This window comes from Talpa europaea (genome assembly GCF_964194135.1).
Source record: "Talpa europaea genome assembly, chromosome: 8".
Taxonomy (NCBI): Eukaryota; Metazoa; Chordata; class Mammalia; order Eulipotyphla; family Talpidae; genus Talpa; species Talpa europaea.
The window spans coordinates 21,649,892-21,667,203 of NC_140075.1; the positions used below are offsets into that span (position 1 = coordinate 21,649,892).

The 17,312-nt window shown below is 41.8% G+C and overlaps 1 protein-coding gene across 2 annotated transcripts in view; it reads right to left on the reverse strand.

The window, feature by feature from the left end:
- Positions 1-17,312, reverse strand: part of SCAPER (S-phase cyclin A associated protein in the ER) — a gene marked incomplete at both ends in the record, with an annotated part of 375,287 nt that overhangs the window by 30,088 nt on the left and 327,887 nt on the right. For both annotated transcript variants that reach the window (XM_084239451.1, XM_084239450.1), the window contains one exon: positions 2,365-2,602. In XM_084239451.1, coding sequence (XP_084095577.1) covers positions 2,365-2,602 — 238 coding nt within the window. The remainder of the gene's footprint in view (positions 1-2,364; positions 2,603-17,312) is intronic.

Here is a 17,312-nt window from a genome sequence, read left to right on the forward strand (position 1 = left end):
AGTTTTTGAGTCAGCCCAGGTATCAAACACGAGAAAGACGGTGACTCCAGGTAACTTCACTCCCCACCTCTTCCCTCACCTTTTATTCAGCCTCTAGCTGAAGCCCCCTATCATGCAGTTGTGACAGGCCATGCTCACTGTGATGAGCCTTGTCTGAATTTTGGACCCACAGGATCTGTGATCATAATAAAATAATTGTTGTCTACTAAGTATTTTTTTAATGCATAGAAGCAACTGGAACAGTTAAATCACCATGTATAAACATCCCGATGCTCTAGGTTTTGGGCATTTGGGTCCCCACACAAGGTAAGGAGTCAGGGAAAAGCATGTGCTGGATCTTGTGCACCAAAAAGGTGGCAGCCAGGAAAGGTACATACAGGTTTTTCTGGCCCATGTGCTGGGTACCTGAGAACAACGTCTGGAGAAAGTAAGAACACTGCTAACAAAACTGACTAAAATAAAGGAAGACAGGAGAGTCAGAAAAAAAAAAAAAAAAAAAAGAACAGAGACAAAAGAGAAGAAAAACCAGAAAGGAAAGAAAAGAGAAATGTGGGGTTGAAGGAACAGAGAAGATGTTTCCAGACAGAACCCAGTGGATTTGGGTTTTCATAAAATACAGGCGTATGTTCAACCCAGAGGCAAGAACAACTGGCATTTTCTGGAGCAGAGGTCTCCTGCTTCAGGGATGGCAGTACACTCTCAGACCTCTAGCCATTATACAGTTACCACCTTAGGCTTGCTCACCTGCTTTGGAAACTAAAAAGCATTAACCCTAAAGAACAGATGTCTGCTTTTGCACTGAATAAACTTCCACTACAAAGTTGAAAGATACTGAATAGAATGACACAGCATATTCATTTCCTGGTGTGAACAGAATGGTATGAAGAACTGCACCCTTGTCATCAGCTACCAAACAGAAGCGGTTCCTCCAACTCCAAGTGACCAAAGACCGCCAATTTCATACATTTGTATCTCTGTAACCTTTTCTCTCTGAGAAAAGCAATTTGTATAAATTATGGGTTCATCATCTGCCAAGTTTGTTCCTTTTTAATGAAATCATTTGACAGTTAATAAACTGCAAGAGAAAGTCTCTTCCTTGGGGCCTGCTCTGTTCTAAAAGTTCAGTGTTTCTGAAAATTAAATTTCCTACATGGAAAACAAATTGTTTCTAAGCAGACAATCTGATGTTATAGCATAGAGTAATTTTCTATCATCCCCTATAAAAACTTAATTAATGGGGGTTTGTACACTTAACTATGCATGTACTTTATTTATTTTTTTAAAAATAAATTTTATTTTTATATTCCCCATACAATTGCAATCCCCTTATTTTGACCCCAATCCCTCCCCTCCCCGCTCCCCACCCCACATAAAGTGTCTCTGGTTCATAGTTTTTTGTTGGTTTTGTTTTTTACTTTCTTATAGTTATTCATTTTCCTGGTCTCTCTCTTTTTTTTTTTTTAATAGAGGCATGTTTTTTATTTATTTATTTTATTTGTTTGTTTGTTTGTTTATACATGCACTGGGTACAGTCAGAAGCGCGGGAGGGTGAGAGAATTCACCAGAGACAGAGCGGAGAGCAGAGCAGGCAGAAGGACCGAAGGACACTGCTGAGGGGAGCAGCGGGCGGCAGGAGAGGTCTGCGAGCCATGTGGGACCCTCCTGCGGTGGCCGGGGAGCAGCCGGGGATTGAACCGGCGCGGCAGAGGCTGCGGGCAGCTTTGCAAACCAGCGCTCAACCGCTGCGCCACTGGGGAGGCCCCATTTTCCTGGTCTCTTATTTAAGTTTTCTAGATTCCTGCTATGAGTGAGACCATCCGGTATTTTTCTTTTTCTTTTTGGCTTATTTCTATGCATGTACTTTACCTGATCAGTTAAATCATGCATAGGAAGTCATACATAAAAATAATTTATCTAATTTTGATTCTATTTATATGAGAAATCATTTCTCTAACATTTAAAAGTTGATGGAATGGTAATACCTTTATCTAAAGAAATTGAGACAGAAGGTTTCTTGACAAGCAGCAGAGTGGCATGGGTTCTGTTTGGGATCCGAGAATCGAGGGTATCAGTCCCGGCTCAGCCCCATGTAACCCAGGGAAATTACTGAATTGCCAGCTTTTCCATCTGTAAAATGGGCCTAATAAATATCTTGCAGGGTAGTCATGAGAATTCACTGGTAGAGCATAATACAGTCCCAGAAGATAGCAGCTTAGTGAATGGCATGCACCGTTTAATATTAGCAGTTGTGGTGTCAGTGATTCCCTTCATCGTACTTTAATGCACAAGAACAAATCCTCATCACTGGTACGCCGAAATATTAACTCTTGGTTGGTCAACACCACACTAGCTAAAGCTGAGTACCTGAAAAGCGGGCAGATCAAGAGCCGCAAAGCTGTTGAAGAAGCGTAGGCTCCGAATGGCCACTTGCACTGTATTGTGAGCGTAACTCTCCTTGGGGCTGGCGGTGCTGGGGTCCGAGACGGCGCCGTGGAAGAGCACGCAGTAGAGCATGTGCAGCACCCCAGCCAGGTCTGTGGCCTGAAGAGCAGCTGTCAGTCCCGTGCTGTCCTGGTGATTATCATCAAATATGCTGTATGACCTGACAAGGAAACATTCAACTCTTTCAGAGAAATCTACTTAAAGGATGTTTGCATTTTTATAGGTCAAATGGAACAAGACAAGCAGACCGTTAAAAGCAAACCATCTGAGTTGTGTAATAAGGTAACAAGAAACCTCCAGGAATAAATGCAGCCCCCGCACCCGAGTGCACCGTGGCTTGCCCTTTCCTTCCCCAGGGAGACCAGGCAGCAGTGGCAGCTGAGCACTCTGCAGCCAGGGTGGAAGCTGCCAATACCCTCCCTGACCTCTGCATCCTGGGCAGCCCCACTTTGTTTAGATTCTAGGTCTCAGACCACTGGACAGTGTCCATGAGGGCTGTTGTGACTCAGCGATCGCAGTACTATAGCTTCCTTTCTGGACACACAAAGGGAATCTTCTGGGGGTGCTACCCGGAAAGCATGTGGCCTCAAAGACCCAGTATATGATGGGGAGGCACTTCAGTAGTGCCTTTGAAGACACTATCCCCTCATCCAGGAGTATTGGCGAGAGATAGCAGCCGCCAGGCTCCCAGGAACAAGAAGGTATTGGATGAACTTGATGCAAGTCAGCATGAAGTGAGTTTAGCCAGTGTGGAGGGAAGTACTATGGACAAGAAATAATGGCAATAGCAAATTAATTTCTGAAATCAACAGCAAACCAGCAAAGTTTTGTTGAATCCACCGCACTCCTGAACTCAGGTGGACACGAAGCATCAAGTGAGCAAGAGCTTGCAGTTTTAGTAAATGTGGTTGTCAAGTGTTCTTTTGTTCTTTCCCCCCCACCCCAAACTGCACCCAGACGTCTCTCTATGGAGGGCCTCTCCCTTTCTCTTAGCCAACATGCTGCAGGTGGAGTGGCCTCCCTACTCACTATGCTCAAGGGTGCATATGCCTAAGGTAAGCTGTGTATTTTCTTTCTCTGGCTGTTCATCATGGTTCTAGAATGAAAAATGTCTCAGTTAGAGTTTGTGGGATGGAGGAAGACTTACTGAAATGCTTAGAAGTCCCTGCGTTTTCTCCACTGGGTTTGAACCTGAAAAATGCAAGGTCTGCACCTGCTACAGCCACTTGCTCTAACTACCGCACATACCCTCTGATCTCTGTGTTTTCCCAAGTAGGTCGGTCACCTTCCTCCCAGGTCATGGCTATTTCTCAGGAAGGGAAGATGCAAGCCCTTGCTCAGTGACTCCCTGTAATGTGATCTGCAGAACACTGAGCAGAAGGCTTTGTGTTCTGGCATGGGATGAAACCCTTCCCTATTTTAGCCCCCACTCAGTCCCCCACCTTGCCTCCTCCTTGTTGTCGCTGCTTTCAGCTGGAATCTGGAATGGGAGGGGAGTTTCAAGATGTAGGCTGAGCTCATTAGCTTGCCTGGAAGCACTCAGAGTTATCACCAATTCAGTAAGAATTCAGAATTACTGGCCGGCAAGTTTCTAATATCTTGTCTAATTTTCTAATACTTATTTTTAAACAAAGGGATTATTTTATTCATTTTAATTTGCTAACAGCAAAGCAAAGTGGAGTTTTATTCATAACCAAGGTAAGCATTCTGGACGTGCACTGTTTGTGATATGCTAACAATGTGCTAAGATGACCTTGTATACCTTGTTTTCCTTCTCAAGAAAACAGCTCTCTTATGAAATACTGTCATCTCTTTATATGGCGGGCTCTGCTAAATACACTCTTTTTTTTTTTTAAGATTTATTTTTGCATAGAACTGGGGAGTGGGCCAGACGTGTGGTGCACGAGAGGACTCACCAGAGACAGAGTGGGGAGCAGAACAGGAGGATTTACTGAGCTACACTGCTGAGGGGAGCAGTGGGAGAGACAGGAGAGGTCTGCTGTGCCATGTGGGTAGCTCCCTGGCTGCGGTGATAGCGCTGAGACTTAAACCCTAGGCCACTGGGGAGGCCCCTCTATACTCACACCTTTAACCTCATCTCATTCTTAGTGTTTCAGAGTTGGTGGAGAGTTATTCTCCTCATTACATAATGAAGCAGCTGAGACCTAGAGAAATTAGTGGAGATGTTTTAGATGATTCGTATTTGTCAGTAGCAAACACAGGGACACCAGTGAGGACTCCTGTCTTAAGGGCAGAACCTTGTCCAAAGACCAAAACATCCAGGCCAAACATTCATGCCTTTTCTTAAGTCAAATCTTGGGAGTGACTGAATATTGCTAAATAATGTGTCTAGAGACTATCCTGTAATCTTGTATCATCGCTTATCTTATGAGACTCAATAAAAGCAAAATGTTGAGGAATGAACTTTTATACAAACTCCACGAGCTAATGTCAGTTGGCCCTTCCTTCTGTTATAGCCGTAAGAGTTAGGGGTCAGACTGGGACTAGAGACGTGAGTTAGATTAATGTGTCTGAGTTTACTATAAAGGTTCCAAAAAGGGTTCTGTGTTTGTTTAACGCTGACTCCCTGTTAGAGCCCAGGATAAGTCAGAAGACACTTCTCTCTCAAGCTGGTTTCTAATAGGCTTTCAGAGCCTTGGGGCGAGTGACACTACCACCAGTGATTGAGGACACTGATTTCCCTTCTTACTGCCTTTGTTGTTTTTAAAATGCTTATCAGCATATTCAAGTGCAGATATTCAGGAATAAAACGGCAGCATTTAAGGAATTTTTCAAGCATTTATTAGATGACATACATTCATTGCTATTATTTTTTCAGAGGAATAAATGTAAAAATCTTTAAAAAAAAAGTGAGCAAAGGCCATCATAATAGTTCCTTCTCTCCACTCTATTATGTAGGAAAATACTAATCAGATTATAAAACAACATATCTGAGGGTCTTTTACAATATTCTCCGGATGAAATAAAAATGTTGATTCAAGAAAGTTAAACATCTAAGAACTCAGATGTGGAAATGGTTCAAAATGCACCTAATATATGCACATAATGCTTCATGGAAAAGACCATTCATTTATAAGTGAGTAGAGTTTGTCAAGAGGAGTGGAGGCCAGAGGGCTTGTCTGTTACATTTGGCTTCCAGAGAACTAACACAGAGTTGAAGAGACTTTAGAGAATGTTTACTTTTGAGTTAGCCTGAAATATAGATAATTTGTCCATGAGCAGATCACAGGCTCCTGTTGGTCTTGTCAGTTATAATCACTTTAAGCCTAAATGTTTATAATAAAAAAGTAAAAGACCTTATTCATATCAGGCATGGGGTATAATGTTTTCTTTTAAAAATAACATGAAGATATGAAAAATCTGATGTGGAATTTTGTATTATTATACGCTGAGATTTTTCTCAATTTTAGTGGATTTTAAAGTGTTTTTGTTTGGTCTCTAGGAGTAGAGATCTTAGTAGTATATTTATTTCCTTTCATTAAAGACTAGATTCAATTAGGAAAAACTGTAACTGGGCTAGCAAGACTAGAAATCCTGTGTTGCTTAAAGGAGAGCAGTCTCACACAAAACAAGCAGTGATTTGTGTGCGCCTGCGTCCTGTGCCATCCATCCGTCTTTGGTGCTTTAAATCACTGACATACCAGGCCGTAGTTAGCCCCAAGCAGCTGTGCTGGGCCTAGGTGATAGGACAATCCCTTTTCCCGGTATGCTCCTGGCTTGTTGGTTCCATCTCCGGGTGCCCTGATTCCTGGCTCGGTAACACCAACCTTGACAACCTTCAGCGCTGGTGTCTTCTAGACTGCGCTTGGACTTTGGTTTTGTTCATGCTTTAGTTCTGGAAACTTGAGGCATCCTGTGAGCACCTCCCATTTTAGTGCCTAAATCCAAGAGCACTCCACTCAGGGGTCTGCACAGTGCTGTGAGCTGGATGGCTGATTCAGTGACATCACCATTCATTAGGCTTTCTGGGGAGCACCAGGGCGTACTAGCTATTAAAAAAAAACAAAAAAACCCAAAGTGCTGTGCCCCAGTGACCACCCAAGATATGTCCAGACAGGAAGAATAAGCCCCTGACCTACAGGAGCAGTGCCAGTGTCCCTTTTATATTGCTGCCATGACAAATGACCTCTGCTGCTGGCTCAAAACAGCACAAATCTATTTCCTTACAGCTCCGGAAATCAGAAACCCCAAACAGGTATCACTAACATAGAATCTCTTCTGGAAATTCCAGGAGAGAATTCATTTCCTTGCCTGTTCCAGCTGTTAGATTATGACTACATTCCTTGGTTAGAGTTCCTTCCTCTCTCTTAAAAGGCAACTCTCTCCCCATGACTTTCCCGCGTCCCTTTTTCTCTTCCAAGGACCTTTGTGATTATATTGGGCTCAGTGGATAATCCAGGATACCCTTCCCATCTGAGGTAACATGAATTCTGGGTATTCAGATATAGCTATCTTTGTCAGGACCATTCTATATCCCCCCCCCCATTTTTATTGTGGTAAAATAATACATAACAAAGTTTAACATCTAAACTATTTTTAAGTGTACAGTTCAATGGTCTTAAATAAATCATCATGTCATGTAACCATCACCATCAACCATCTCTGTAACTCAGCAAAACTGAAATCCTGGTGGCGCAGGTGGTTGAGCGCCGCACTGTGAAGCTGCCCGTAGCCTCTGCAGCACCGGTTCGATCCCGGCCGCTGGAGAGGGTCCCACATGGCACGCAGACCTCTCCTGCTGCCCACTGCTCCCCTCAATAGTGTACTTCGTCAATCTGCCTGTTCTGTTCCCCGCTCTGTCTCTGGGGAATCCTCTCACCCTCTGCACCTCTGGCCTGTACCCTGGTTCTTGTATAAAATACATAAATTCTAAAAAAAAAATAAATAATACCTTCCCATTCCCCCTCCTCCTATCTGCCTCTGACAACCACATTTTACTTCATGTCTCTATGAATGTCCTTACTAACTCTAAGTACTTCATGTAAGTAGAATCTTCGTATGGTATTGACTTTTGGTAACAAGCTTATTTCACTTAGCATAATGTCCCAGCTTCGTCCATGTTGGAGCATATGGAAGAATTTCCTTCTTTTTTAAGTTTGAACAATAGTACATTGAACGTATATACCACATTTTGCTTATCCATTTACCCACAGATGGACACCAGGGTTGCTTCCATGTCTTAGAAATGCTATAATGTTTTCCATTGCAGCTGTCCCAGTTTACGTTCTCATCAACAATGCACAGGGTTTCCAAACTTCTCCAAATTTCTGCCAGCACTTGTTATTTTCTTTTAAAAAAAAATTTTTTTTTTGATAGCAGATATATTAGAATGGGTGTGTAGTGGCATCTTATTATAGTTTTGGCTTGCATTTACCCATGATAAATGATGTTGAGCATCTTTTCATGTGCCCATTGGACATTTGTATATCTTCCTTGGTGAGACTTCTGTTCAAGTCCTCAGTCAATTTTTTAATGGGATTTTTTTTTGTTGTTGTTGTTTAGTTTTAGGAGCTTTTCATAGTTTCATGAGGTAGTAATCCCTCATCAGATATTTGGTTTGCAAATATTTTCTCCCATTCTTTAGGTTGTCTTCTATTTTTTTTGATAAGTAAATTAAAACATTTTCATTAAGTCCAATTTGTCCTTTTCCTTTATTGCCTGTTCTTCTGGCATCATTTCTAAGAAATCATTTCCAAATTTTAAGTCATTAAGTTTTTTCCCTGTATTTTCCTTGAGAGCTTTATAGTTTTAGGTCTTAGAGTTAGGCCATGATTTGTTTCGAGTTAATTTTTATATATGGTGTTAGATAAAGGCCCAACTTGATTCTTTTACACTTGGTTATCTGGTTTTCCCAGTACCATTTTGTTAAAAAGATTGCTGCTCCCATTCAATGATTTCGGTGATGATTTTGGCACCCTTCTCCAAAATCATATGAACATATATGTTAGATTCTATTTCTGGGTTTTCTGTTCTGTTCTGTTCTGTTCTGTTCTGTTCTGTTCTATTCTATTCTATTGGTCTGTATGTCTGTCCTTATTTTGTAGTATTCTGGAGGGCATTGTTTTGCCCACCACAGTGGGTCTATTCATTCATGCAATCGATAATTATTGGGGACCAACGTTCTGGTAAGCACTATTCGAAGCACTGGGATTCTGCTAAAATCTATGCCTCTTTAAGTTTTATCAGAAAACGTTTTATCATTTAAGCCTTCTTAAATATTATTTAAGAAGAACTCTACAGAAAGTAAGGAAGGAAGCCATATGGATATGTAGGGAAAGGGTAGAGGAGTATCAAGTTTCAAGACTTGGAGCTAGACACATGAGTAACATGTTCAAGAAACAGGAAGAAAGCCAGTTTAGGTAGATTAGGCTGAGTGATTGGAATAATAGGAGATGGTGTCAGAGAGGATACAGGGAGAAGATCAGGTAGGGTCTTATAGACCTTTGCAAAGACATTACATGGATTTCAATGAATGAGACTGGGAGTCATTATAAGATTTCAAATGATGTAATCTGACTTAGATTTAAAAGTAATCACTATACCTAATTGGTCGAAAAGTTTTTAGAAGAGCCAATGCAGAGCAGGGAGACTAATTAGAATGCTGCTCCAGAGAGGTCATGATGAATGAAATAGGAAGGTAGCCAGGGATATGGTGAGAAATGGTTGAATTGTGAACATATTCAGAAGGGAACGCCAACAGGATTTCCTGATGGATTGGGTGTCGGTGTGATGGAAAGGAATAAAACACAGGTCAATGATTTTTGCCCTGAGTAGTAATAATTACAGAAATGATGAAGACAGTAGCTAGAGCATGCCTGGGGAAGAAAACCAGGAGTTCAGTTTTAAACTTGTCAAATTCAAGATGCCTATTACCTAAATAGAAATACTGGATTTAAAGTTGGTTAAGATGAACTTCTCAAGGGTAGGAATTTTTGTCTGATTTGCCCACAGGTTAGAACAGTGTCTGGTCTGTAGTAGCTACTCAAAAAGTATTTGTTGAATGACTGAATAAATATACAAGCCTGAGACAGAGGAGTGGCCTTCAGATTATTTGGGTGCCATCAACACATAGACAGTATTTAAGTCAGGAGTTCACGTATTGAGTAAACACAGACGGTAGTCTGAGGATTGAGCCCCAGGATACTGTGTCTAAAAAGTGGGAAAAGAGAGGCCAGGGAGGAAAATTGAAAAATAGAAACCAGTGGACTAGGAAGAAAACTGGGAAGTGGGTATCCTAGCAGCAAAGTAGGATAGTGTCAAGGAGGAGGAAGCAATCAAAAAAAAGTTTACTAGATATAAATGAGGACTAAAAAAGTTATAGAAATGATGGTTAAATCTTATTTTTAGATTGTAAAAAGCTAACTGCATATGTTTAGTATGAGTCGAGTTCAAAGATAAGCAGGGAAAAAGTAGTAGTATGTTAGTTGTTTACCAGTGCAAATGAGGAAACAGTGTTGTTTGATTATCAACTACAATAATTTAATTGCCACTGAATTAACAGCAGTACAATGTAAACAAAACCAAGGTCGATCTTCCTCTAGTGTGCCATGTAGCTGCACGGGAAGAAGTGGGTCCAGAGCTGGGTGCTGTACGGCATTTAGGATACTGATGCGTCAGAAAGTTCCTGGGAAAGTGAGTTTTGTGATAAAAGAACCTGGAAACAATATCACCTGAGGAACATTCAAAGGAACAGGAGGTTTAACTCAGAACTCGAGGACATGAAGGTTTCAAACTGAAGTGGTATTATGCTGTTATAGACCTCATTGGAGAGACATTAAGTGAAAGCAGCTTTTAGATAAACTTATGGAAAATTTTCTAACCATTAGAACACCCAAAAGTGACTGGCTGTTGGGGAGGTATTACATTTTTCTCCATTTTGGATGAAGTAGAGGATCGCATCCACTGAAGTGGCAGAGGGCACTCAAAATACTAGTGGGCATGGGACAGGATGATTTATAAGATTCTGTCCAATTTTGGGAAGGGATAACAGATGTGAATCTACTCTGAAAATCAGTTTCCTGTACACAAACATGCACGCACATGTGCGCACGTGCATACACATACACATTTTATGGATACAAGGGATGTCAAAAACAGTTTGTTTAATGCAGATATAATTTGGAGCTCTGTTGACGGGATTGGGGATGGCTTAGTGGTGATGTAAGCACAAGAGAAAAGAAGACGGGATATGGGCGGTCCTTCTTCCTATGTTAAGAGTAGCCCAGGTGGTGGAAGTAGGGAAAAATTGGTTAAGGGGGTCAAGAAGTACGAAGTACAAAATTCCAGTTGCGGGGCTATAACGAACAGCATGGAACTAGTTAGTAAGACTGCTCTGTGTCTTTGAAAGCTGCTGAGAGAGTACATCTTCAAGAGTCTCATCAGAAAAAATTTCTTTTTTTTTGGGTAACTATATACGGTAGCAGATGTTAACCACACTTATTTTGGTTATCCTTTCACAATATATACAAATATTGAATCATTTTATTGTATACCTGAAACAAATAGAATGCTGTATGTCAGTTATACCTCATCAAAAAAAAAAAAAAAAAAACAAACAAACCAAAAAACAGGCTTGAGATGCTCTAACATAAAATTGAATAAGCCCAAGGGCCTTCCTGGTGGCGCAGAGGTTAAAGACAGCACTATCAAGTATCACCAGCGCTGAAGCACCAGTTTGATCCCTGGTCAGCAAGGGAACAGCACACATGGCACAGCAGACCTCTCCTGTCTCCCCTGCTGCTCCCCTCAGCAGTGTATTTCAGTAGATCTGCCTGTTCTGCTCCCCACTCTGTCTCTGATGAAACCTCTCACCCCCATACCTCTGGCTTACATCCCAATTTTTGTATGCATAAATAAATAAATCTTAAAAAAAAATTGAGTAAGCCCAAGAAATGGGGATCTGGCATAGATGAATGATATACACTGGTATCTGCTAACTCTGTCAATGAACAATTATTCCCTAAGTTCTGATTTTGATTCTAACCAGGTGCTGGGTACCTGGAGGGGAGTTCCTAGGCATTTAGTCTCTTTCCTTAGGGAAATATTTCCATGTGAAGACATAAAACATGTACACAGGACAAGGGAACTAATGGATTGGGAGTTGATAAATATCAAGTAAGAAATATAAAAACTAGGTGCCTATTTCTGAGGTTAGCATTCCTTTGTTTGAATTGGACAGGGTTGGGATAGAAAGGTAAAAGACAAAGGTTCTGGGTCTTCAAATCATGACTACAATCATGACAGAATAAGGTAGCTAAGAACAGCTAACTTTGGGTGAGTGTCAATGAGCTCACCATTTGACATATTAAATTATAAGTTCCTTGTAGAAATTGCCAGTAGGAATTCCACAAGCAAATGTCTATCAGGGCCTAGTTATAAAAACGGCTGTATCCTTATTTGCTTCTAGCTTGATTTCCTTTTTCCTACTATTTTCTTTTGTTCTAATTTCTTCATCATTTAAAAAAATAATTTTTGTAAGTCATCTCAAATCTTTTTGGAATACGGTGGGGTATGTTATGTATATATTACCTACCTATTTAATACATATGTATACATACATGCATATTTACATATAACACCTTAGGCAAATGACAGATGAGTTAGCCCCCAACTATCCCTATCCTGTCCAACACTGTGAGAGAAAAATTATCAAGTTCACGTTTATGTGATAAGGAAACAGGTTTTGAGAAGCTCTCTGCCAATGGTCACAAAACTAAAAGAGCAGGAACCACACTCATCATATGTTCTAGACTCCTAAAATTGTTTCAACACTATACTACACAAGGGTTTTCCTGCCCCCTCAAAGTCCCTAGAGTCAATGGGAGTCCAATGGCAAGTATATCCTGGAGATTCTGCCTAAGGCTGGCAAGCTTACACATGATGGTACTGCCAGTCTTTTTTTTTTTTTTTTTTTTTTTAATAGAGGCATGCTTTTACTTATTTATTTATTTCTTTGTTTGTTTTTTTGTTTATACATGCACTGGGTACAGTCAGAAGCGCGGGAGGGTGAGAGAATTCACCAGAGCCAGAGCAGGGAGCAGAACAGGCAGAAGGACCAAAGTACACTGCTGAGGGGAGCAGCGGGCGGCAGGAGAGGTCTGCGCACCATGTGGGACCCTCCTCCGGTGGCCGGGGAGCAGCCGGGGGATCGAACCGGCGCCGCAGATGCTGCGGGCAGCTTCGCAACCCAGCGCTCAACCGCTGCGCCACCGGGGAGGCCCCGGTACTGCCAGTCTTATTACTTCATTATATCCTCTCCCCTCCAGGAGTGGAAAGTCCCTGCAGGCTGTACCTAAACCTTGGCCTGTGGGCTAGGGCCCAGGCAGCTGCCTTTTTTGGTGTCTAGCCTATGGTAGATACACAATCTTAATTGTCGCAATCAATGACATGCCCATCTTCTTGTCCCTGTAAGTTGACAAGGACTGTATTACCTGTTGGAATGAATTGTTCAGGAATCTCTATACTAGCAGTTGTTCATTTTGGATACAAAGATAGTAGAGAGATTCCTGTTCCTGTATTCTTCTCACTTTCCAGATCTGAAGGATATAGACATTCTTCCTTATCATTTGAGCAGCTGTTATATTTCCTTGAGCAAGGAGGGTGGCTGGGAGATAACTCATGAGGAGAAGTTGAGCCATAGAAAAGGTGCTCAACACAGGTTACTTCCTTTAGTTCTACTTGCTTAGGCCTATTAGGTTTACTACCTTCCCCATCTTGCAATACCAGGAAGCTTTTTGTCCAAGGACAGGGCCTAATGACAACCAAAGATATAGGAGTTAGGAGTGAGTGATGATGCCAAGTACCAGATATGAGACTTCAAAGAGAATAGAAAATGGGTAAGAACAAGATACTGGGAGCACATTTATCTTTAGGGCAGGTTGGAATGTGGCAGATGGTATTTTCCAAACATAACTACAGCAATGCTTCTGGTCCAAATGCTCTTCTAGACCCTTTGCAGTCCCTGCAAGGAGGTGAAGTGCATTTCTCCCCACTAGGGAGCTGGGTGGAACTTTGTGACTGCCTGGACGCCCAGAGCTCAGCGGAAGTGATGCCGCAGGATTTGAGGTCATACAGGGTGGTACTGTTCATCTGGCTCCTCCCTTGTCAGCATGTTCCTTCCTGGAACCTGCCCCCATGCTGTGAGGAAGTCTACCTTAGCCCATGTAGGAAGAGCACTCAGAGAGCTTCCTGGCCAACAGGCAGCATGAATCACAGGTCTGTGTGAACAAGTGCTTAGATGATTCCGGTCTCTGGCCTTCAAGCCTTCCAACCAAGGCCCCAGACATTTTGGAACAAAGATAAGCTATTCTCTTTGACTCGTGACTGAATTCCTGATATAGCATCTATGAGACTAATAGATTGCTGTTACAAGCCACTAAGTTTGGAGGCAATTTGTTATACAGCCATAGTAACCGGTACAAGAAGAAAAGCAAAGGTCAACGTGCAGGACAGTGAGGCCAGAGAACTTCAGGGAGAAGGGCGGGATCAGAAGATTCTCTATACTGCCAAGGGGCACAGAAGACGAGTACTAGTGGGCAGCAGTGAGGAGACAGATCACAGCTTGGTATAAGAACTTTTTCAGCATTAAACTGATGAATGGCTTAACAGGCTCCTAAAGCAAGTAACGAGTTCCCTGTCAATGGAGATAATAAAAATATCGACTGGATGAAGTTATTGAAGATATTCAACTTTTTTTTTTTTTTTTTTTTTGGGACCCTCGCCAGCGGCCGGGGAACGAACCAGCACTGCAGAGGCTGCGGGCAGCCTTGCAGCCCAGCGCTCAAATGCTGAGCCACCAGGGGAGGCCCGAATCTGAATAAAATAACGGACTGTTATTTTGGTCCTTTCTATTGAACAGAACGTGACAACAGATTAGATTTGGGGTTCCAGAAAGAGAGATGAGAAGAGACAAAGACATTTGAAGCCCGATACCAGGGAGGCTAGTGATACATATGTAAAAAAGAGAAATGATGAAGGTTTAAAAAGAAAGAATTCTTTTCCTTACATTCGTCCCTTGCCTGAATGATGGTCACGGTTCCTCTCACCTTCTATCTCCTCTCTGGAGAGGAGACAGACATGGTAGTGACAGATGCTCCCAAACTGTGAATGTTCTTGGCATGTCAATTCCCTGATAAAGGCTTTCAACGACACCACTGCTCCTGGAGTATGGCAGCAAACCTCTTCACAGGGCTCACACAGTATTTTTACGTTTATTGTTTCATTTGACTCGAAAAATGACTATGTCCATCTCAAAATTCAGTTAAAGACAAAAAATATATAAAATAAAAAATTTTAAAAAAGAATCTGTTCTTTATCTTTTTCTGCGCTGATGTCCTTGCTTAAGCTGTTTTCTCAAGTCTGCACGTTCCAACCTTTCCTATCTTTCAAGGCCCAAGTTACATGTTAGCTGCTCTGGAAAGCAGCTATTTCCTACCATCAAGAGTGTCTGCTCCCTCCTGTGGACTCCATCAGTGCCGATGTGGTAATAGTAGTCAACACTTATTAAGCACTGACTATGTGCCAGGCAGTGTGCCAAGTGCTTTCCATGTGCTTTATTCTTCCTCAGCCCTTCTCCTCACGTCATACCATGGTCATCTGTATATGCCTCTTCTTCCCCTACTGACTTACAAGGTCATTGAGGACACGACTGACAGATGAATCATTTCTGCTTTCTCCCCAGCCTAGCACAGGGCCTGGCACAGAGCAAGTGCTACATAAATATTTGTTTAATGAATGAATGAATAATTTAAGCAGGCAGAGTTAAGTTTACCTATGATCAAACAAATGGTTTTCAAGTACCCTTAACCACTTGAGAGCCACTCATTTATATCCACATAATTAATGGGCTAAATTACTACATTCTTATCTTTTCATGACACAGATTTCCAGGGACCTTGGCTAGAATTAACCTGTTAATATGGATTATGGATATGAAAATGAAAATCACAAACACGTAAAACAACATATTTCTTTTTTGGTAAAAATATCGTAGCTTTCAGAAGCCTTCTTCAATCAGAATCAGCGAGGTTTCCAAGGTCCCCTCTTTCTTCTGTGCATCTGTGAGGGCTGTAAATCCTTGCTGTGAATCTACCGCTACACGGCCTCTTGCCTTAGTGCCTTGTTGGGAATACAGCAGGTGACTGCTGATGAAGTGAAAGAAAGGCCTGTTTGGCCACGGTTTGTGTCCCTCATTATCGTTCTGCTTCTACTGGCATGGTCAAAGAGTCAGACCCGAAAGACTCTCAGTGAGCACCAGCAAGTAGGGCAGTTGAGCTGCTGCTCTGATATCTGAAAACTATCCTTTTCTTTTTACTTCCATAGGACCAGGAATGGAAAACTGGGAACAGTAAGCAACAGGCATTTCTGAAGTCCTATTCTAGATGACTGAATGTTGTTTAAGTGATTAGGAATTACAGTTTCTGAACAACTCCCATATTAAAATTCTGGAGTAATCTTAACATAAAACCAATTCTTTCACTGGCAGATTACAATTTCAATTTTTACTTAAAGAGATGCAAGTAATTGTTCAAAATCAAGTCAGGTACAAAAATCATCAGTTAGTGCTTTCCTCTCCCTTGTTGAGGCAAAGATTAACAGCATCAATTCTGACTCCAAAATCATCTCTCAGAAAACCTAGGCAAAAATGAGAAGATTAAGGGCAAACGGAGAGTAGTACAGAGGCAGACCTGCTATAACAACAATCACAAAGGCTGGGCCCCCGGCAGACTGTGAAGTGTTTACACAGAGCCCTGTGCTATCAATTAGTCCACTTAATTATCTCAGGATCTGCCAGCTCACAAGAGGCAATTCTGGAAGGCCCTCTGGCTCCTCTTTGTCTTTTATTCCTGTTGGTGACAAAAGGGCTTTGAGGACAAGCCTTCCTCGACTCTCTGGCTCTGGCTGCCTTGTCCTGGAAGCCAAAACAGGCATTATGGGAATTACTCACCACGTAACAACCACTGCAGAACCCCTCTCCCCTAGCCACAGCTGTGAACTTGTGCAAACTCTACTTAACACATGGACAAAATGCTTTCAACAGATCCCTGCAGTTTAGAAATAAAATTTCTATGAAGAAATGAGAAGTGGTATGAAATGACTGATAAATATTAGAAGTAAACAATTTTGAAGAGGCAGAAAAACTCCCTGGGTCTGGTGGTCCAGCGACGGCCAGGAAATGCTAAAGAACGGAGGGTGAGGGAAGAACGGCATCAGAGTCATTCTCACGATGCTGCTAACATCCCCTGGGCAAATTAAGCCTGGATATTTTTTCTAGACTAATCCGCTTTTGTGGACTATGAATAGAAATTTGCTGAGCAATTGAGGCTGGAGACTTCCCACTGGGACAAATGGATTAAGAATTGTTAAAAACAACCAAGAGTTAATCATTGATTTATTCAAAGACCAGTTCTATTTCAACAGAGACAATTTTACTGTATTTTTAAAACATGTATGTATATGTGTACACACACACATACACATACCTACTCTGGACTACTGGGATAATCCTTAGGCATGTCTAGGACTAAACTCTTATTTCCCAAGTGTTTCTATTCCCTAATTTGGCCACTATGCCACACACCACTCAAAGTTATAAAAAACTGGAGAGCCATTTTTTTTCTCCAGATTCCTCTTCTGTTCCCCTCCCACAACACTGAGCTGTGTGTTGTCTATCCTTTAGACTTACTCCATCGCTTCTCCATTGCCACTGATCCCACAGGTCCTCACTATTACTCACTTAGATGGCACAAGAGCCTCTTTATTATTCCAGAAGGAATAATAAAGCCCCTAGGCTCATGCCATTCCAGACATTTCTACATTTTCAGAAGTGATTATTCCATAACTGAAAATTG